At 37.1% G+C, this 24022-nt stretch overlaps 1 protein-coding gene across 1 annotated transcript; it reads right to left on the reverse strand.

Annotated features, from left to right (window-relative positions):
- Positions 1–2954: 2954 nt before the first annotated feature.
- Positions 2955–12094, reverse strand: LOC101961337 (uncharacterized). Its single transcript, XM_078041199.1, has 2 exons — positions 12069–12094; positions 2955–3309 (listed from the first exon to the last, which is right to left on the reverse strand). Exons 1-2 carry the CDS (start codon positions 12092–12094, stop codon positions 2955–2957), a joined length of 381 nt encoding a protein of 126 aa, XP_077897325.1.
- Between the last annotated feature and the right edge of the window lie 11928 nt (positions 12095–24022).

Consider the following 24022-nt stretch of genomic DNA (forward strand, 5'->3'; position numbering starts at 1 on the left):
CTCTTTTGTTTAGTTCATTTATTTTGCTTTTGGTTTGTGGCATTTGTTTTTGTTTGTTTGCTTTTGTTTGTTTGTGTGTGTGTGTATATACTTCCCAAACTCTCGTGCATATAGCTATATTATAGCAGCACTTTTGAAGCTTGCAGTTTTTCATGTTTTTCTCACGTTTTGAAAGCTGAGATGAAATAGTTTAGTTTTCTATTAATAGCACATAATGAAACGTTTTATTAGTGGCTTAGTAAATATTTGATGAATGAATCAACTTACCTAATCCATAAGAAGTGGTTCTATGCCTCTAAAAATGACAATTTAGCCACCCAACCATTTTTTGTTCCACTGCTCAAGTCTGTTATTCCTTTTATTATTCAAGGACTCTAGGAATGTATGAGTAGTTGAAACTCGACTATATTTCTAACAGTCCTTCTGTATCTCAAATGAACATTGGGTTTATGCCACCTGATGTATAAATATTTTGTACTTTCCTGGCATTAATGTCACCATTTTCACAGAATTCAAAGCTCACATGGACTCATAGCCTATAATATCCTAGAATATCCTAGAATAGATGGAGAAACGGAAATGGGTATGTGAGATCGACTCACTCCATCCATCTTTGTCAGTTTGCAATTTCACCCTCAAATAACCCTCAGAATGAGTGAGTCCACCTGGGTTTAAACACAGCTAGTGGTAAAGCACCTGATGAGGAAGTCAGTCTTCTTTCAGATGGTGTCATATGTGAGAAAGAGCTCTTGTGGTGAGGAATGTATGTGTCATGATCTTCCATTTGCTTCAAACTAATTATTGTCTAGAAAGATAGAGTATATTCATAATGATAATCCAATATCTCTTTCAGATTTAAAACTATACATATCACCCCAAATTTCCTACAATTCTAAGTGCTAAAAGGAAATACATGTTGCTGAAGATATGACCTTCTTTGGATTTTCTAACTTCTCCAACACTGTTATCCAAGGTCTTCTGGGTCCTCCCTTCAAAAGTTCCTGATGTTCCTCTGTTTCTTTTTCTTATCTGTTTCAACACTCAAATGCAAGCCCAAATTTGCTGCAGTCCGGCTGCAGCAAAATAATCGGGGGTGACGAACAACTTGTGTACATTGATACAGCAGGAGTGGGAGCCGTTTACTGTAGGACAGGAGGGGTATTTATACATTCCACACTGCTTATCTTAATTAACATAAACTAGATACAGCAGTCAACCAATAAGGAATCTCCACACTTAATGGCTCACTGGCGCCACCTCACAAACCACTCCCCCTGGCAAAATGCCAGGCGCCATCTTGACTTGTTTACAGACCCTAACACAAATTTAACCAGTCTGCAAGTTTTTACATACCTAACTTTTGAGCCTCTGTCACTCCTCTGCCAACCCACCTTTTGCATGGTTAGCAGTTTCCTGAAACAAACTTTTCTGTAACATCCTGTGTGTGTACACGTGTGTGTGTGCATGTGTGTTCATGTGTGTATATGTGGGCATGAATTGAAGAGCTCCAATTAATATAGAAAGAAAGAAATTGATAAACCCAAATCATGAAGCACAAATGCTTAATAACAAACTCATGAGTGAAATTAATTCAGAATACATGACTTTGCCAATGATGGATTGCTTCTTAGGGTCAATATTCAAGATATGAGACATTCAGGGTATTATGGACACTAATGGATCAAAATGAGTGCCAGACATTAGACACAGCTGATATAAGTAGCTGATTAGCAACCATCCCAATCCCTGAGAGAGTCACAGAAATATAGAAATATAAGACAAAATATAAACAATTAGCAAGTCTGTATTAGTCAGCTTTATGTAATTTTAACAAAATACTTCAGATATTAATTTGTCAAGAGATAAGGTTTATTTTGGCTCACAGTTTTTGGAGGTTCTAGTCCCTGATCACTACATATCGTTTTGGACCTCTGACAAGATAACACATCATGGCAGGATTATTTGGTAAAGTAATGCCATTTGTTTCATGAACCAGGGAGAACAGAGAAAGCAAAAGGGTTTGAGGACCCAATGTCTCCTTCAAGTTCACACTCCCAGTGACCCAAGGACTTCTGTTATGCTTTGGATATAAAATGTGCATGAAACTCATGCATGGTATATAAGAGCTGTAGCCTAATCATTGGATTAATCCATTTGATGAATTAATAGTTTGGAAGTACTGTTCCACTGATTGCTAACCTAGGCAGGTCAGCATAGCTAGAGGAATTAGGTCATGGGAGCATGGGTGTGTGGATTACATCCTGTCCCCTGGCTTCTCTCTCTCTTTCTCTCTCTCTCTGTACTTTCTGGCAACAAGGAGGAAAGCAGTTTACTTCCACCATGCTCTCCTGCCTTGATGCTCTGCCTCACTTCGGGGCCTAGAGCAATGGGTTTGGCCAACTATGAACAACCTGTGAAACCATTAGCTCAAAATAAACTTTCCTGTTCTCAGTACTTCTGATCAGGTATTTTGGTCACAAGGGTTGAAATCTTCTTAACAAAACCTCCCACTCTGCTACCACTTCCTAATGGTTCCACCACCCGCCAATGGCATCATCTTGAGGAACAAAGTTTTAAAGGGGGATACTTTTAGGACATTTATTCAAGTCATAACAGTATCTGAAACAAAAAAAAAATACAGAAACACATGAGGAGCATCGAAATATTGTTTATTAGAAAATAGTCATAAAACAGAATCATAAAATACAAAGGTAATGAGTTTATACTTGTACTATGACCAAAATGAGGTCTACTGTCTTCCAGAAACATCGTAGAGGAACTCAGGTCTATAACTCAGGTCCTCAAAACAGCAAGAAGAACCTTCAAAAAGATCACGCATGATGGCTCTGTCTTCTCTCTATTCAGTGGAATTTGATTGGCTTTTGAGACATTGAAACAGAAATGGCCTCAAATTGGTCATTTTAGGGAAAAAAAAGGTGAGATACAGTCATGTTCTAGCAGCAAGAAGAGTAGCATCTTCTATAGAAACATGGCCGATAGCAACAGCAGCCTGAACCATATCCACAGCCATAGCTGGAGCCATATCCACAGCCAGAACCATATCCACAACCATAGCTGGAGCCATATCCACAGCCATAGCCAGAGCCATATCCACAGCCACAGCCAGAGCCGTATCCACAGCCATATCCACAGCCATAGCCAGAGCCATATCCATAGCCACAGCCAGAGCCGTATCCACAGCCATATCCACAGCCACAGCCAGAGCCATATCCACAGCCATAGCCAGAGCCATATCCACAGCCACAGCCAGAGCCATATCCACAGCCATAGCCAGAGCCATAGCCACAGCCACAGCCATAGCAAGAGCTACCACATGAGTTGTAGCACATGATGTCTAGCGATGGAAGGTCAGTAGTTCAGTGGAGAAACAGGTAGAAGGTTCTGAAGTCTGAATGCTATCCCCTGTCCTGAGATCTTTATATATACGACCAGAAATGGGTGGAACATCTGACATTGACTCTGTGGCCTCATTACCAAAGCAATTTTCATTTTTAGAAAGCTCATCATTCTAACAACAAAAACTTTTCATATAGTTATGTCTAGAATTTGGCTCCTGTCTATAGTCATGTGAATTGTAAGAAAACACCTGTAACCTACACATAAAGCAGGTATGTCCTAGAGAATGTAATCACGCCTAATTTCAATTTTTTTTTTTTTTACTCCAGATCATTAACTGTTCTTTACTTCCAGGTATACATTTGTGGACATGGGAGATTTCCCAGATTCTCCCATGTAAACATTAAAAGGAAATCTTGGAACTACAGATGAAAAGCAGACAGGGCGTATGGAGAGGCACTCTGGGGCTATACCTGCAAGAGAGTGGATAGAGCTCACGCAGAACAGCCACTGCCATGGTGGCTGGAGCAAGAGGCAGGTAAGGAAAGAAGGTTAGAACTGATGCCAAATAGGGCGCTGAGGCCACATTCCAAAATAAAACCAGCCACAACTTTACCTGACACAAAATCCGATGTTACCCGATACAAAACCCATAAGGATAAATGCAAATATTATTAATTATTATGTTATTGTTTTTCTTATATTAAATGCTCTAAATTAATATAAAAGTATTTTTATGGGTTAAAGAAATATTACAGGTTGGGGGGAACTTTTCACTGAGTTATTTTCTCTGAAACATCTTGTTCTTTACTTCACCAGATTTTTACCTGCCAGACTTCTACAGATCCTTCCCAGCGTAGCTGAAGCTACCTGTCCCATAAGAAGGATTCCTGCATCGCAGTATGCATTAGGCCTCATCGTCTGCTCTTCCAGAGCTCCCTGTGCAGGACTTGATGGTGGCACTGAATATTGTGATACTGATACCATCTGTTTTAATTATTTGATTCCCCAGACAATTGTGAGTTAAGGTCAATAACGTTGTCTTAAGCCAGGTGCACTGGCATATGCCTATAATTCCAGCAGCTTGGAAGCTGAGGCAGGAGGATCGCAAGTTCAAAGCCAGCCTCAGGAACTTAGCAAGGTCCTGAGAAACTTAGTGAGACTTTATCTCTAGATAAAAAAAAAATACAAAAGAGGGCTGGGGACATGGCTCCATGGTTAAGTGCCCCTGGGTTCAATCCTTGGTATGAGTAATAATAATATTGTCTTCATTTTCCATGAGTCTAACAAAGTAGGCTCTCACAGTTGAATGAGAACCTATAATAATTTTTATCTGTAAAAAGTATTTTTATTTTAATTTAGAGAATGTTATATGAGAACAATAATATAATAATTAATAGTGTTTGTATTTTCCTGTATAGATTTTGGGCACACTCACATTTATTACTTTGTTTGATTCATATAAAAAAAATTAAAGTATAAAGCTGTATTTTTTTCCTTGCTTTCCAGTTGCAGGAGAGATAATTGACAAAATTGTTGAAGGTAAACACAAATGATGATTTGATACATATATATATTGTGAAATTGTTACAGCAATCAAGTCAGTTAACCCACTGATAACCTCACCGGATTAACCAGTTTTTGTTTTCTTTTTATTTTGTGGTAAAAATGATTTATCAAATTTCAGGTATACAATACCATATTATGAACTATAGTAACCATGCTAAACTTTGATTCTCCAGAATTTATTCATTTCACATAACTAAAACTTTTTAGCCTATGACCAACATCTCCCCATTTTCTGTCCTCTTACCCCTGGTAACCACCTCTCTGTATTCTCTGCTTCTGTGAGTTTGACTATTTTAGACTCCACCTGAGATTGTAAGGTATAGGTCTTATGGTTTCATATTTACTTCACTTAGCATAATGTCCTGCAAATCCATCCATGTCTTCTTTAATGGCAGAATTTCCTTCTGTTTTAGTTAAACAATATTTCATTGTATGTTATCTCTTGTCTTTTTGATAATAGTCGCTATTAACAGGTATGAGGTGATAACTCATTGAGGTTTGAATTTGCCTTTCCATGATAACTAGTGATATGGAGCACCTTTTCATGAACCAGTAGTTTTCTTCATTTTTATATGCATCACAGATGGGAAAACAGAGACCAAGGATAAATATGTCACTTGAGCAAGAATTCTCAACTGTTGAGTTGTGGAGTCCAACTGGTTTAACTTCTAGGATATCATAAAATCTAGGATATGACTGTGCGTGGTGTTTTCTTTCAGTTTTTCAAATGTAAAAAATTTACTTTGTCTCACTAAAATTGCCAGCATTCCGCTACTCCTGCCTTGCATTTCAATCATTGGGATTTTTCTTTGTGGTCTTTAACAGCCTAGCCAAAACACTGTGTTAACACACCTCACACACCTCCTCCACAGATCTCCCATGTGCCATAGTGACACCAGACAGCTTTACTCTGGCCACAGCAGTCTCTAGAGTACAATCTTCTTAACATCCTGAAAGTTAACTTGACAAATTGTAGCATTGTGTGCCATTGATGATAACTTTCTAGACATTCTCAAATTTTAATCAATGTAGGGAAAAGGTACCCTGGATCAGCAATTTCCAGGTTAAAATACAAACCTCATATTCTATGTTTGCCTTCTAATTTTAATTGCCCCATTCTTATTGTTTCTGCTACAATATATTCAATATTGGCTCATTCATCCAACTCCTTGGCCCTTTCCACATTAACCTGTCACCTGCCTTCTTCTCAGTGCAGTCTTAGCACGGCAAGGTTTACTGGCATGCTTTCATTGCTTCTTTCCTAGACAACCATGCAAGAATCACTTAATACCATGAGATATTTTGACAATTTATATCATTCAAGCACTATTCCAAAGTATAAAGTTTTGTTTAAAAATATGTGCTTAGAAATTCATCAGGGAGAATAAATGTCCAGTCTGGATCCTTTTACCACATGCTACAGGAACATTAGGGTTCTTTTCATCTTTTCTTTTTCTCAAACACTAACTCTTCAATTTAATGCAGCCAGTATTTACTGTTATCATAGTCTTTCCCCCATAAAATTTTTATTTTTCATTAAAGACCCCATACTTTCCACAAAATCTAATGAAAACTTTACAAGTTGTTAATGATTATATAGTAAAATGTGGAAACAAATCATGAGAAAACAAGCTACTTATTAAAACATACTAGTTTGTTATTAAAATACAGTAGCAGACATCAACTTACTTGGTATCACAACATATATTAAATTCATAACTATGAAATACATGTCTGATAGCTGTACAAAACATCTAACTGGGGAGTGCATCTAGGATAAAAGAAAACTGAAGTTATAATCAAAACTCTAGGATTATCAAAAAGTTATTAATATCAACAAGCATAAAATATAAGGTTAAACCATATGAAATTGTCATCTTTGTATGTTAAAATGATTGAATATTAGCAATTCCATAACAGCAACCTATTAATGATAATGATAACAAAAATGAACTGGATTCTTACAGTGGTAGAGCTTTGTATTTTTTTTTTTAATTTTTATATACTCAGCAATCTGAACTAGCACTATTTTATCATTTTTACCTTGAGTATCAAAGGAGGTGCTTAAGGTGGCCCTGGTCACACAGTTAATAACAGATGAAGCCTACCTTAGATACCAGTAATTTGACTCCAGAACCTAGGCTTTTAATCCCAATCTTTACAGTTTTGTTTCTAAAAGTGTCATCATTTGTTTTACCTCCAGGAAATGATACTTTGTAGAGGTGGAGTGCAGTTAAAGATAATGTTGCATTACAGAACTTGGATATGTATTTACTGTAGATGCTCAAGATTTCTGAGAGCAATGATTTCTATAGATTTCTTTCTCTTCTTTTTTTTCACTATCATAAGTAGTATATCAAATTCGTGGGGAAAAATACATTTCTTCTCAGTGACTAGAGGGATAAGTGTAGTGGAATGCTATTAATTGTTTAATTATCTCTTTGGGAAAAGGAAGTGGGATATCTGGTTTGCCAATTTCCATAGTATAAATTTTCCTAGCATGACTGCTTTCAAGTTTTAACAACTGACTTCCAAAATTCCTGAAAAATCTATACCATATTGTCCTCCATTAACAACTTAACTTTTATGTGCACAACTTTAATTGATATATAATTTCTTGTGGATATGGTGTGAATTAGAGGCCTCTTTGTCTGTGTCTAAACAGATGGAAAATGGATCAATCTCATTGCTATGGTTTAAAACTTTATCCCCTCCAGAACGCATGCTAAAGCTTAATTGCCACGGGATGGTATTGGGAAGTAGGACTTCTAAGAGGTATTTAGGTCACAAGGTATGCATTCTTATGAACAAATTAAAGCTATTATTATAGAAACAGGTTCTGGGGATGGGTTTTCCTCCCTCCTCCTCCTCCTCCTCCTCCTCCTCTTCCTCCTCCTCTTCTTCCTCCTCCTCCTCTTCTCTTTTTCTCCCATCCATCTCTCTCTCTCTCTCTCTCTCTCTCTCTCTCTCTCTCTCTCTCTCTCTCTCTCCCTTCTACTATGTTATGATGCAGCCAGAACCTTGACATTGAATGTTCCCGGCTCTAGTTCTGCTCGTTGTAAATTACCTAGTCTCAGATATTCAAACATTACAAAACAGATGGACATCTATTTATTGAATAAACCTTCCAGGTAAAATGTGCATCTTTATTGAGTGCTTCCCAAAGTCTGCAGTTCAGGCACCTGTAGCCTCACTCCCTCAGACTTATCTACTTGTCGTATCTTTATAAAACACTCAGATTCTCTGATATTTTCTGGGCCCCAAACATGGCTTATCTTCTTATACAATGTCTTTTCCTGGCCAGTTTGTTGTGACTGGCCCTCTAGAACAACACTATACAAGAGAAATACATTATAAAGTATGTATAAGAAAAATTCAGATGCTTCACTGGCCACATTTTTAAAAGGCTTTTATAAACATGTAAAATTATTGTATACTATGTTTTATTTAATCTATGGCCTCCCAATATTATCAAGTAGTATATAATCAATAGTTCAAACCTATTTGATATATTATTTGATATCTACTGTGTGTTTTATACTTAATTCATGATGGACTAGTAGTATTTGCTTTCAATAGCCACACCTAGCCAGTGGCTAACATATCTGATTTTTCAGCTTATTCAAGAGACCTGAGAATCCCTCTATTGGTGTGGCTATTGATCAGTCTTCCCAGTGAATCTTGTTACTCTAACAATGGATTTCTAGCTTATCTTCTTTATCTGAATTCCTCTGCCTTGAATCCTATTTTCCTACCCATGTAACCAAATACTCCCACCTTATCCTTTATGGCTTTGCTTATACATCATTCTCCATTTGAAGCCATTTGTGACCCTTGTCTAAACTTTCTCTTCACATTCAGTCATTCAGTCTGAATGTGAAGATGGCCCCTTCAGCCCTCTGGCTAACCCCATCACACCTGCTGTCATGTGAATGTATAAATCAATGTTTTGTGTCTAACCGAAGATTTGGAATCCTTAGAAGTGGGCCTGGGTGTCTTAGCTTTATCTCTGCACCAATCACAGTACATAGCTAGAACATGAATTTTAAGACTTGTTCAAGGAATGAGAGAATCATGACTGATTTTACACTGAGAACCTCTACAATGTAACTCATTAATAAAAGCATTACTTATTTTTTTATAAAGGAGCTTTGATGCTTAAACCATTCCTGAATCCAAAAAGTGTGCCCTAATTTAATGTTTCCTTTCCTCCATAACATGATTAGATATGAGAAGACAAATATTCATTTTCCTAACCTACACCAGATTCATTTTACATGTGTGTGCACACGCACATGCTGTATGTAGAAAAATTTTCTCTAATTTTAGGATCCCTGTCTCTTTACCATTACCACTCTTTTCTCACTTCACACAAGCTGAAAGTCTCTAAATTCTTGTTGACTAAGAGAATCACAACATTTCAGGTTTGGAAGACATGGTAAATGCTGGTTTGTGAAGATCCTTTCCTGGATCTATAAACTATCTTAAACATGCCTACTAAATGACATCCTTCCTTGTTTTGGAATGCCTTTGATGCCAAGGAACATAATGAAACAATAAGTTAGATTTTCAAAGAGCTGTAATTAGTAGAATTCCCTCCCTCTGTTTGTAACACTAGCTTCAGCATTATGCAGGGCAGAGTCAACCCTCAGATCTGATTTATAAATGTACCCAATGTAAAAGAGCACCCTGCCCCTTGAAGAAGCTGTGAGTCACCATCGGATGGACAAATCTGGTTGTGTCCACAGCCCCAGTCCAGGGCTGATTTTGATTGCAGAACTGCATTTCTTCAAGTCAGCCCTTGTGGAATCTCTCAGCTCCAGGGAGCTCACCGAGTCAGACTTTGTGTGGTGACCCCCTCAAGGAAATGGGACATTTGTTACTGCTGGTTGAAACATAATTGATATCAAATCTAAAGGGTTTTTTCTGTTGTAGGACTTAGTAAAGTTCTGGATGGCCACATGGGGAAAGAGCAATAAAGTCACAATCCCCCCCCCAAAAAAATATAGTGTACCCTCTCCTTCAAAAAGTTAACCAAGGCATTAACTAGGCTTTTTAATCCCAGTATCCTATCAGCCCCATTCCCAAAGGAACCCAACTTAAGACACTGGACCTTGTTCTTTTACAACTGACAAAGGGTGGCACTTCCTGATGAGACCCAAATTTTAATGAACTTCTCTTTTCTCTTTGTACTTGTTAATGAACTTCCCAACCTCTTTTTGCTATTGGCATCTTTTTATTATCAGCTTGAATGTCACAACTTCAATATGTGGCTCCCAAACTAACACATCAGCCCTTACACTGTCTTATTGAACTTCTTTATTCCCCTGTTACAATTATCTGTATAAATCTATTGTGGGTTTTATTTGTTATATTATTTTTTTCTAATAGAGTACAAACACTGAAATCAGAAAACATGTCTATAATTTTTCTATTGTGTCTTCAAAGTCTAGGATGGTGCCTGGCCAAAAATATACAAATATATTTGTTGATTGAGTGAATCAAATCACTTGACTCCACCTCAATATATGTACACAAATACACTTGCACTTCCATTAATGCATATTATGTAACAATATGCTTTTTCTTCAAATTTATTATTTCCTTAGGCTTTATTCTTCATGACCAACACCCAAGTCTGATGAATACTTCCGTAACTCTTGACAACACTCTCTTCCATTCTGTTGCTCTTTTGAGTTCTTGTGCTACATGACTCTCCCTGGGAATTTTCTCATAATCTTTTTTTTTTCTTTTTAAAATTTATTCTTTATCGATATACCTGACAGTAGAGTATATTTTGACACACTATACATATGTGGAGTATAAATTATTTTAATTCGGATTTGATTCTTGTGGTAGTCCATGATGTAGAATTAACACTGGTTGTGTATTCATCTATGAACATAGGAAAATTATGTCTGATTCATTCTATTATCTTTCCCGTCCCCACCCCCTGTCTCTTTACTATATTCCCCTTTGTCTAATCCAATGAACTTCTTCTCTTCTTCCCTGCTTATTGTGTGTTAGCATCTACATACCAGAGAGAACATTCAGCCTTCTTTGTTTTGGGGAAACTAGCTTACTTCACTTAGCATGAGAGTCTCAAGTTCCATTCATTTACTGGAAAATGCCATAATTTCATTCTTCTTTTCTCATAACCTTAAAGATAGATACCATTCCTTCTCTCTTTTCCTCTCCACCTCCATTCAAGATCCAGTGCCATTTCCGAAGCACAATTCTAAAATTCTCTGTGATTTGTGCTTGGGTTGTGAAGGGCCTGAGCATATGGTACATGAAAAGCAAGCAGAAGACACATTATTGATATAAAATAAGAGTAAATGTATGTATTTTATAAAGGTAGTACCTTAAGTTCACCCAACAATTAGGCTAGTTAGTGTCAGCCTGATTTCCAAGATAGTTCAAAACACCACAAGAAAGAAAGGAATAATTCACAAGCAAGTACACAAAGACTTATTAGAAACAAACAACCATTTTTATTGAAAATAAGTGACTCTGACCACTGTCGATGCCATGGTCATCAACATGGTCATGACAGAGAATCAGATTTTCAGGGAGCAAAGGCTACTATGTGGAAAGTGGTGAGAAGATAGCACAGGTCCTAGGGCCTCCCAGATGCCATCCAAGAGATGGGCAGCCGAAGACCAATGACTTTCAAGCATGCCATTTTCTGAAGGTAAAGATCTTGAGGAGTGGATCTTGAAGAAGTGTCGTCTTTTAGAAGTGTCATTTCAGAAACAAATGGTCCTCTGATAGTGATGTTTTAGCAGCAAGGAGAATAACATCTTCTGTAGCAAAACACCCGGGAGCCACAACAGCCAGAGCCATAGCCAGAGCCATAGCCACCATAGCCACCGTATCCACAGCCACAGCCAGAGCCATATCCACAGCCACAGCTGGAGCCATATCCACCATAGCCACGGTATCCACAGCCACAACCATATCCACCATAGCCACCAAAGCCACCGTATCCACAGCCACAGCCAGAGCCATATCCACAGCCACAGCTGGAGCCATATCCACCATAGCCACGGTATCCACAGCCACAACCATAGCCACCATAGCCACCATAGCCACAGCCACAGCCAGAGCCATAGCCACCGTACCCACAGCCACAGCCGCAGGAGTTGCCGTAGTAGTTGCAACACATGTTGTCAGAGGAAAGCGTACAGGTGGGTTGAATCAGGATGGTTTGGAAGTGTGGATGTCTTCTGCTTCCCTGGGACCTTTATATACTGTCCACAATTGCCAGAGTATGCCATTCATTCCCTGACACAGCCAACAAATATTTAAACAACTATCATGTGCCAGCCACTGTTGACAATCAATAATGGTTTGCTTAAAATGTGCTCATTATTTTGGAGACTCTGGTTTTTATTTAAAGAACATCGTTTTAGTTTGTTCTGCTAATGAAATGTCTCAAACAAATCTCAGGCACAAATGTTAAACTGATGTCCATTTTTAAAACTTTCTATCACCTGGTAATATATTTTGTACAGCAAGTCTTGGGGAAAATATAAGAAAGATTTGCCCTCTAAACCTGAAAATCAGTTCTTTTCTCCAATGTAGATCCCATCAGAGTTTTACCTGATGAAATGTAGGTGCATTCTTGGGATTCTTGTATCTTTCACTACTGTTCATTGTACATTTAACTGAGAAGTTAAAAGGAGAATGAATGATTTTAGAACACTGACAGCAAGTGTGACTTAGTTTGATCCCTTTTCTATATATTATCTGTTTTAAAATTTTGCTTTCATAGCTCCAACTGAAAAATATGCATTCTGAAAGAAGATACCTATCATTAGTGCTTGGGTCTGTTTCTCTCTCTCTCTCTCTCTCTCTCTCTCTCTCTCTCTATATATATATATATATATATATATATATATATATATGTGTGTGTGTGTGTGTGTGTGTGTATAACATATATGTTACCATCTATTACCTCAATTGTAAATTTCTATTATCAATGCAACTAAATCAATGCAATTCACTTATAGAATATAAAATATCACTTTGGTAATAAAACATTTGGTTGAATGTGACCTAAATAAGTAAAGACTTCATAGTAAAAAGTATCTTTTTTTACAAAATTCAACTTGGCATTGCTATCACTAACCAGAGTTCAATGTCATGCATCAAGTTTCCTCTGACTTCTGTTATGGCTGATGATCTTTGCATGGGTCTAGGTGGGTTACATTCAGTGGTAAGTCTTTATGCAGACACCTATTGGGTATTTTAAAAAAGCTATCGAATTTATTAGAAATGAGTGCTACACAGGACTGAGCACCATGCTTTGTCCCCTTTCCTTGATTCTTCTCCAGAATGCACAGCTGTCAATAACATCTTTGAGCAACAAAGCTCTGCTGCAATCCAGGAAGGGGACAAATTCCTGCCCCTCTGCTGTCTTTTGCACTTACAATTATATTGCTGTACTAGAAGAATTTATGCTCAAACATATTGAACTACCCTTTAAGGGAATACCTATAAACTCTAAACATGATTGAGTTTTGAAACTTAAAAACAGAGGACCACATTCTTCCCTGCAAGAGGTAGAGAAAAATAGAAACATTGTCAGGGACCCAGGGCCTGTTCTATTCCTAGAATTCTAACAATATGTGTAATCCAAAGAACAGGACTATAATGCATTTACCTGCATCCCCTCTTCTGACTCAAATATATGCAATTATCATTCAACTTAAGAATCTACAATTTTCCTACCAGAATCTATAATTTTTCTAACAAAAATTTCTATAAGAATTTCTCACTCAACTATAAAAATCTATATATTTTGTACATTGAGGTTTTCCTCCTCTCCACATATAGCTCTAAAACTATAATGTGTACTCACAAAGTTTTGTGGATTGCTTTGCTTGGTGGGCATCCCTAAACAACTTAGCTGAATTCCAAACATGCTAACTGAACTTATGTCATAGGGAAGATGCTGAAGTTTGCAAAGACAGATGATTCTTGTCCAGGATCAAGCATACAAATAAAGTCTTCAACCCCAAAAGAAGAAGACAGATGCTCTTCTCAGGGTCACCTTATCTATATCCTGCTCATTTTTTTTAACCTCACTTTTCCCCATAATACAGGAATAATAAGGACAACAGAGCTATTGTCACATTTGTATCATTGATTCTCAATCAGAGATAATTTTACCCTCTTGGTGACACTTGCTAATTTCTGCAGAAATTTTCAAATAGCATGACTTGGGGTGGAAGGAAAGCTACTGGGCATCTGCTAGTAGAAATCAAGGATGCTTATAATCCTGAGAGGTAAAAATCAGCTTGGAAGAACAAAGAAACATCTGGTCCAAAATGTCAGAATTGCTGAAGTCTGGAAATCCTCATTTGTAGTTATGTCTGTAGGGGTCTAATTCAAGCATGCCTTTCCTTTTTACTCTATAGTCCACATCCTACCTTTATATCAAAACCATGCAGTAGAAAAAAACAGTAAAACAGGAAAAAAATGTTTTTTATTTGTTTTCACTTATCTTACTGGTATAGGTTAGATTTATACATCATTCTCAGAACCAAGCAGTCTCAGAGTTTTCAATTATTTTTTACCATAATAGACATGAAATCCTAGTTAATAGATAATATAAACTTAGGAATATCATTTATTCTGTCTAATATTTGGATTTAGATGATAAAGGAGTGAATAGTGGCTGATTTCCTACTTTATTAGATGCCCTTAATGGATATTTTCACAAAGCTGTCAATCTCTTTTTTTGATAACCTTCATTATAAGATATTTGTCCTTCTGTGAAAAAAAAAAAATATTCCTACCTATTTCTTCTGATATTGGGTACTGACCTTATCTAACCACTCTACTGTAATTCATCCTTAACAATAGCATACAGAAAATAAATCCCCCCCAGTTTTTCTTTTTCCCTTGATTTCTTTCCTTTTATATCATCCTTGAATTTCAAAACTATAAATTCTACTTCACAAATTCTCTGGAATAGACATTTGGCTTTTCAATACCACTGTCAACACCAATTTCCAGAACACAATACAAATGCATTATTGAAGAAAAGTCTTCTATCGAGATTGCATTACTTCTAATACCTTTCCATTCAGATCTTTAAGTACTGGTTAATAAAAGCAAATGTAATTTTTTTTAATATTTTTTTAGTTGTAGTTGGACACAATACCTTTATTTTTATTTGTTTTTATTTTTATGTGGTGCTGAGGATGGAACCCAGCACCTTGCACATGCTAGGCGAGTGCTCTACCACTGAGCCACAGCCTCAGCCCCAAGGCAAAAGCAATTTCTATTCTCTGCGTCTGTGAATTATCAGGTCTCAATACTTACTTGCCATATAATTTGCAACTTAATAGGTCTTCAATTAAAAAAATGGATGATTGAGTCAAACACATGTTCCAGTATTGATGTGCCACTTACACACTGTATTTGAGTATATGCTTAAATTCTCTGAAAACCAACTTTCTTTTTCTAAAATGGAGTCTAAGCATTTTCACATGGTCATTTTTCATATTTCCTGGACTCGTCAGTGCATTAGGGGAAAAAAACTATGCTCAATAAATGTTCCCTTGATTCCATTTTTCTCACAATACATTTTTAAATTCTCATCTATAATAATTTTTCAAACATCATATTTATTTGTACCAAAATGCTGATTTTGTCAGAATTTAATATAATAACTGTAATTTAAACAGGCTGTTCTATCATACACACATGTAGTCTAATTTTAAACTTTTTTATGATGAAGAAGCAAAACCTTTCAGAAAACAAATTACTCTCCAGGTGACCTTTGTACATTCTGAGTGAGCCATTTTGTATTTTTGATTTATTACAAAAATACTGTGTCAAGCCTATATCATTGGGCATGGCTGCATGCATCTTTTCAATGCATGGATCACTTACAAGATGACTACATTGTATTCATAAACTCTATCACTTGAAAACATGTTAGGTATCTATCTGGAAAAATACCATGTGACTTTTTGAAATTCCAGAACATTCCAAAGATTAGCCTACAATAAGAAAATATTTTACTTTTAGGACTACTACAGTTTGATAGCTTCCTTAAGTACCATCTTACAATGAAAGATTTTAGACTAGCTCAAAATTTTATTAAGTAGTAAAGTCTCAATATCCATGTGAAAATGTTTCTAGAAATTCCCATGATTTGGGGATGTATATACATGTCCCCCTTACAGTAGAGTATACTTTTATTCTAGCTTCCAATTCTAAAAATCTAGTCTAAATTCTCATTAAAAAATGAGCCACACACTCTGGCATATGTCTGTCATCCCAGCTTCTCTGCAGTTTGAAGCAGGTAGGCCACAAGTTCAAAACAACTTAGCAACATCTAGTCTTATAATGTCTTCAGAAAGGATTGGGAAGTAGCTCAATACTATAACACATTCTTAGAATGTGTGGGGCCCTGGGTTTAATTCCCATCTCAAAAAAGGAGGAGGAGGAGGAAGTGGAGGAGGAAGGAGATGGTGGTGGAAAATTTTCCTCTAATGCAGTCTTATCTTTACACACATTATCTCCTCACAACCTGCTAAGATGCAAAAGGCAGGTACCTGTTGGACTAGCCCTTGGGGGCAAAAATCTGAGTCTCAGATCAACTACACCACTGGCCCAGGGTACACAGCTAATGAGTGCCATCCAGCATGTGCACCTGCCAGCCACGTTCTCTCCAGATCATTGGCAAGGTACATGCTCTCTAGAAACTCTTGTTAAGAGTAAAAGAAGGCTGGAACTTCCTCTCCAGATGTAGTTGGTGGTGACAGCTCTCCGGGTCATGGTCATAAGTGCATAAGGTGGCTTATTGTCCTTCTGCTACATGACTGGCCAACTCCTCCTCATGCGCTCTTCTTGGAAATGTTTCTTGACCTTTTCCTCACTAAATGATCCCTCTCTTATTAGACCTGCAACATATAGCCCTATGGGAACAACTGCTTCATTCTATTGTTAATTGTATCATATAACTCATACACGATTATGAATCCACTGAGGAAAAAGAGATGCTAGGTAAGTACATAGATGGGGAAATAGACAAAAGAAAAAGAGAAAAAAATGGGGAGGGGAGGAAAGTGGAAGGGAGATGAATGGTTGTTAAATAGATAAATAATAGATAAATTATCCACAAATTCTGCTTTAACACAAGCTTTTTCTCTCCTAGCCGTGAAAACATGTGCTGGGACATATGTTTGGGGCTTGGCATGTTCTCCCATACATTGGTCCACCATCCTAGCCGTGAAAACAGCCAGGGCACCCCATGATCTCCACATAATAGCCACAGAAGTACCAACTCATGGCTCTGTAGGCGAAGGTGTCAGGGAGTTATAAGGGTGATGATGTGCAGGTCCCAATGTTGCCCACAATCTCAGACCTAACAAGCAGACAGGAAGGGGGTGGATATGTTGAGTCTGCCTGCTCAGGCTCAGGCATGTAGCCATTTGCTTCCAATGAACTCATTTTACTGGGCCCTCTGATTTGATTAAGAAGTCTTTTTAATTTGCTGCTACCCAAGGTTTATCTCTAGTTGATAATGACACTGGGAAAAAAACTGCCTTCTTTCTCATAACCCTGAACCTAATGAAAAAGAAATGTTTTGGGGGTGACTCATGATTCTACATAAATCAAAACACCAATTAAATTTAGTCAGTGGCCTTGAAATTGTATGTGTGTGTGTGTGTGTACATGTTATATGTAAATATGATTTATTCAAATCCTTGTTAAGTGAGACTAGTGTTTACCATTCGGATATTACAGAAAACAATACTAAGATTTAAAATTAAAAGTGACCTGACCAGAATTACACAGCTGTATGATGACAGAATTATAACTTAGTAATCACACTTCAAATATTCTATAGGTCTGATCCCAACATGAAAGGCAGGATTCAATAAATCACCTTTTACAAAAAAAAAAATGAAATGTCAATATTGGCACTTCATAAAGTATAAACATCCGTGAATTTCCTTTTTATCCTAACATATTATATTTTTATTTTAACCTTCATAGACTTATATAAGCCAAATGCAATTGACAATTTTTAACTCTGTCTTCTGTGAAGTTCCAAGTACCACTTACTATGCAAAGCATCATTCTCACCTACCCCTCCAGTAAGACTGCTCAGTTTCTGTCCCCCCAAAGCCAAAATTGCCTATTATTTTTCTTCTTGAAAAAATAAAAAGAGTTAGGTAAAGACAAGATTAAGACAGAATGAGTACGGCATTTTATAAGTGTTTTAATTCTGGGTCTAATCCTATGTAGAAGTATTTTAGCTTTAATCATGATCATATAAAATTAAACCACAAAGTAAAAAGCTATCTTGTGACTTAGGCTTCCATCATTATTGTCAAGACACATTCCTTCCTCTTCAAAAATTCCCCAATTCACATACAGCCCTTTAAAATTCCATGAGTCCTGCACACAGCAAGTTTCTCCATGCCTTCTCTCAGGACAAGTTTGGAATGATATTTACTCGCACAAACTTCATCTGGTTGTTTGCAAGACCATCAGTAAACAAGTGAATTCAATTTAACAGTCATGTATTGACAGCATGCCAAATAGGAGACATGATCAGAGTCAATCAGACAGCTATGCAACCCGCACAGTTGCACAGGTCGTGATGCCCAGAATGTGTGCGCGTTACCTAATGCTCACCATCTTCAACTTATGAGCATTTTCATCTTTGAGTTAATGGTGTGTGAGTAAAGTCTGCTGGGACATATGTTTGGGGCTTGGCATGTTCTCCCATACATTGGTCCATCTCCTGCTACCTACTCGCCTCCCCAGAAAGGGTACCTGGTTTCCTGCTCCCTAATTCCCTAACTGTTGCCACCTTTTGCTCCCACAAGAACCTGGGCACCTATGAAGATCTAGACTCACTAGGCAGGTGTCCGCATGCCCAACAGCACAGGGCATTAAGGAGCAAAAAGAAAGAACCACGGCATATCAAAAGAGCACAGAATAAAGGAACGGGCTTCTGTCCTGTTTTCTTAACTGAGAAGCCAATTTTGCAGTTTACACATTTAGGACCTGGTCCTGGCCCTTGCATTCCAACTGTGTACTCGCTCTGCCTGGTTGCTTCCCTTCACGGGGAAACTTTATCACTGAATAGGCTGAGCCCACAGTGTTGCCTGCCTCTCACCCATTAGTTTATCTGTGCCCTGCAATTTCCTTTCCACCCCTTCCCATCCCTCCAAAGCTACTGTCATAAGTCACCAAGGGTGGCCCCCACTGGTGACCGAACACAGCTTACCACTATTTAATCTTTCTGAAGCATTTTAAGGAATGACTTTCCATCAGCTTACAGAATTTTAATTTCTCACCTCACAATTTTTTCCTCATAATATGTAATTTGGGGCTGGGGTTGTGTGGCTCAGTGGTAGAGCACTTGCTCAGCACAGGTCAGGCACTGAGTTCAATCCTCAGCACCACATAACACCAAATAAGTAGGATAAAGGTATTCTGTCCATCTACAACTAAAAATATATATATATTTTTTTTTAAAAAAATACATAATTCTCTACAAAATACAATGAATGAAAAATCTATATTTGCTAATACTGGCCTTGCTCCTATACATTACATTATCAAATATATTCCTAAATATATTCTTAAATTGATCCATCTTAAAGTATGGCTATTCTATTGGAAACACATCTTAGTATTTTGACAAAAATAAAACAGATATGACCAAACTATCTGATAATAAACATAGGGTCTGGAGCATTTTATATAATAATTTATTACCCAAAAAAATGCCAAATTATGTCTCTAGATTTGACATCACGAAATAGTGTGAAGTTCATTAACATTGAGTAGGTGTTGCCAGTTAAATCCTTCTGACTTAGAAACATTATTATGTATAGTATATATAAATGAAAGTACTCTATGGTATTAAGTGCACTTGTCTTTCCTTATGGAAACTAAAAAATGTCATCAACACTGCCAATAATTTATTGAGTCATTATCTCACACATAGGAAAAATATCCTTCAACAGAAAAATCTGTATATGCTCAATAAATTAAACAATGGCTTTTAAAAATTTAACTATATATTCTAGAAAAAAATATTGTGAAAGAGTCTAAACAGTTATGTTAATCTCAGTTTTTGGAAAGGATGAAAATGAAACTGATGAACAATGGGTTTTTCTAAAAGTATCTCCATTGAGAAATAGTTCCAGTTAATGAAAAAATTCCCCCAGAATACTCAGTATTGAACAAGGAAGAGTCTCCAAGGTATCAGAGTTCCTGGGGCACCTATCACCAATTCTGGGTTCTCCTCAGAGTCAGTTCCATGAGTCTTGATGCAACATGCTTGTCTAATATGGTCTTTCTCTCTTCCTGGTTTCCTGCTGATGTAGGTTCCACTGGAGGCTAACATGACATCTTCAGCCAAAACTTACAAGTTAACCCAGACTCTATGCAAGGGAACTTGCAAGAGAAGCAGGAACTGCCCCTCCTGATCTGATTCTTCCTATAAAGTTCAGACCTCAATAAGATGGCACCTTGTGGATTCCTTCTCCCTTATTTGGCCTGTAAGATAGTTTCTCTGATCATCTGACAGTCTACCTGCCATTTATGCTTTGAGGATCAGCTTGAGTCTTCTGACAACTTCCATCATGCCTAATGATTTATGTTCTCCAAAACACCCTGTGTATAACTAGGAGCAATCATCCCTTCTGCATCATAAGATGCCAGCAGACTACTGGTAAATTGACTCGCTGGAAAATAAATCATAAATTTTTTTCACTTCAGCCAATGACAAAACAATCAACCTGATGTCACCAACATGATTCCAATCAATGATGGAACTGAACAGAGAGAGACACACTTACACAATTTGCCGTTCCAGCTGATACATGCTGGATAACACACACCACTGCAGGAGTATCATCCTGCTGTATTACTTAACACAGATTAGAGAGCTCGTATCTCTAGAGTCCTATGCAATTCACTTAACTTTCTTGTTTACCAGTTTTCTTATCTTAATATATTACTATTACCTGCCTCTTTGGGCTGTGAAGAGAGTGCAGTTAATATCTGTCAACAATAGTGTATGCTTGTAGCAAGTGCTGTTTAAGAAGTTTTATTTTTAATATAAAATGAAATGATGATCTTGCTATATCTTCCATATGTCAGGGTATGAATTCTTTGGAGTCTAGAACTTTATCTCATACCATTAAATTCATATCACCTACTAAAGTACAAACATCATCTTTCATAAATGTTTGATAAATGAATGTTAGTAGTTCTGAATATAAAATAGAGATTGGCTCATAGAAGGAGAACTTTGTGTCTTTTCTTAAAGCATCAATATGCGCATACACAAACCACCCCACATATCCACACACCACCACCCCACATATCCACATCCACACACTAATATTTTATCTATTCCCTACTTTGGAGCTTTAATTTATTCAGGGCTAGATGATATCTTTCTACAATGCAATCAGCTTTCTAAAACTCATCCTATTTGATTTGTCCCTCCATTACAGAAATCGGTACAAAAATCTTGTTTTATCTTGTTCTGTATCCAGCCTGATCATTCTTATCAAGCCTCTGTGTTTCAAAGCCACTCTTTGTTCATAGAATCCCAGTGATTACGATAAGAAGGACCTCCGGAGAGCAAGATCAGCCCCCTCTCCTGGATGCTAGCATCACATCTACAGCATATCCACAGACTGATGACTCTGACCGTGCCCCAGCACGTTCAGAGACATGGCAGGCCAGCTTGCCTGTGTGCTTTTTATACAGAACCAATTAGCAGAGGAACTTCTTATGTTGAGAAGTTGGACCTGCTGAACATCCTGTTTCTTCATTCTGGTTGTGGTCTCTCAAAGTGAATGAAAAAAGTATCATTCTCTAATATCCTCAAATATATAATGCCATAGACAAAGTTCCTAAACCCAATTTCTACCATTTGAAACACTATAAATCTCAGTTTCTTTGTATTTCAAATAAGGGCAGACAGCTGTCTCTCCATTTCCAAACATAGACACTTAATATTGACTTCTTTCCCTGTATTTCTCATGTCTTGCTTTTTCATTTTCATTGTTATAGACCTAATTATGGTTTGGTTTCTAAGAAGATCACTACAACTAGTTCACAAAAGTTGTACATCTTCTCCAAGTGCAGAATATCATTATTGCTGCTGTTCTTTCATGACAGTTAAATTGTGGCAGAATGTAGAGAGAAAATGGAAGAATCACTTCAGGAATTTCTGTTTATTTTCATTATAGTAAAGGCAATAACAAAGATCAACAATGCTCATGCTTGATGTACTACATATTTCAGAAAGCTGGAAGGGAGGACTTTGAACGTTTTTACCATTAAAGAAATGATAAATATTGAGAAGACAGTTGTGTTTATCCTGACTTAAACATCACACAATGTATACATGTATCAAAATATCACATTGTCCATTAATTTGTAATTTAGGTTTTTGTATCAGCCAAAAGATAAATTCAATCTTTTAAAAGTCAATACCTGTGTAAAATACAAAGCCTCAAATTTTCATCCATTTGTGTAAATTCTTCACTACCTAGTTGTGACTGACAAACAATTCGTATTCATTAAAAAGCTCCCTACTTTCACACTGAAGCCAAGCATTTTTTCTGCATTTATCACTTTTCTTCCCTCTCACAGTATTTTTTTTTTTTTTTGGTGGTGGTGTTGGGGAGTGCCAGGGATTAAATTCAGGGGCACTCAGCCACTGAGTCACATCCCCAGTCCTATTTTGTATTTTATTTAGAGACAGGGTCTCACTTGGCACCCCACTTTTGCTGAGGCTGGCTTTAAACAGTTTCATGTTAAGTCTTAGTTGTGTCAGTAGTTGTACTAAATAACAAGCTCTTGTTAAGTAGTTTAAGAGAGCACTTTGTAGTTAGCAAAGTTCTGCTTTGGCCTTCATGAGCCCACCCACTAACATCATGCTTTCCTGCAATTCCCACACATTCAATTTGGGCAGCACCTGTAATGTTATTTTAAACAATAGAATATTATAAGACTGGTGGGATAGCACCACAATAGTTATTTTAACTCATTGGGCAAAAGTAAGGGGAATTTGCCAATGTAATTAAGTTCCCTAATCAGTTGATTAAATAAAAAGGGATATTATTTTAGGTATGCCTGACCTAATGAGGCAAGGAACTCTAAAGCAGCATTTTCTGTCTCTCTGTCTCTGTGAGTATTTCTCTCTCTCCTTTTCTCCCTCTTCTCCCTTCCCACTTCCTCCTCTCTTCATGCCACCTACCTCTACTTGCATTGTTGGCTTTGAACAACCAGAGGAATTCATTATCACCAAGGAAATAATTTCTGCCTCCAACCTTAGGAAACAAAGGAGATCCTTCTGGTTCAGGCCTTGATGAAAGTATCAGCCTGGCCAAACCTTGATTTTAGTCTTGTGAGAGATACTAATCAGAACACTGAGTTAAACTGTTTCTAAACTTCTGACCTGAGAGATAATAAATGCATATTGATTTTAGTAGCTACATTTGGGTAACTTGTTGCACAGCAATAGATAATTAATATATATGCAATGCCCTGGGGAGTTACAAAGTTGAAAATATATAATTAGTCTTACATAACCAGATATCTTTAGAAGTTCTGCCTTTATCCTTCATCATCAATGACCATCAATCCCTCTCTTAACCACAAAGCTGCTGAGAAGGGTACGTTCTACTCATTTTGGTCTCCTGTTTTCTACTCATTCACTCCCAGCTAAGCAAACTGTGTTTATTCCCACCACTCTACATAAGTGATCAATATTCTAAGATTACCATACATGATCAAATTGTCAAAACTAAGTGATGTTTTGAAATACTTAATGTACTATTTTATGAAGAAGACAAGAATATGAAATAACAAATCACTCAAATAAGATGTATTATTTAAAATGCAATAAAAGCATTATGACATCATGATACTTTGGTATTTAGAAACTATTGTATAAACTGATACCGTCCTTACATAGCACCCTATTTGAAAATGATCATATATGTTTATTTGTTAATAGGTACAATGCCTAGCTTCAGATTCTATGACTATCAGCTGATTTTGATGACACTTGGTGATTAACTCT

Source organism: Ictidomys tridecemlineatus, chromosome 3 (genome assembly GCF_052094955.1).
Source record: "Ictidomys tridecemlineatus isolate mIctTri1 chromosome 3, mIctTri1.hap1, whole genome shotgun sequence".
Taxonomy (NCBI): Eukaryota; Metazoa; Chordata; class Mammalia; order Rodentia; family Sciuridae; genus Ictidomys; species Ictidomys tridecemlineatus.

Bases quoted from the DNA above. Each gene is read 5' to 3' on its own strand.
- LOC101961337 (XM_078041199.1), bottom strand. From the start codon at position 12,094: ATGTGTTGCAACTACTACGGCAACTC. The intron at 3,310-12,068 runs CTGCGGCTGTGG...CTATGGCTGTGG, and splicing joins TGCAACTACTACGGCAACTC to CTGTGGCTATGGCTCTGGCT.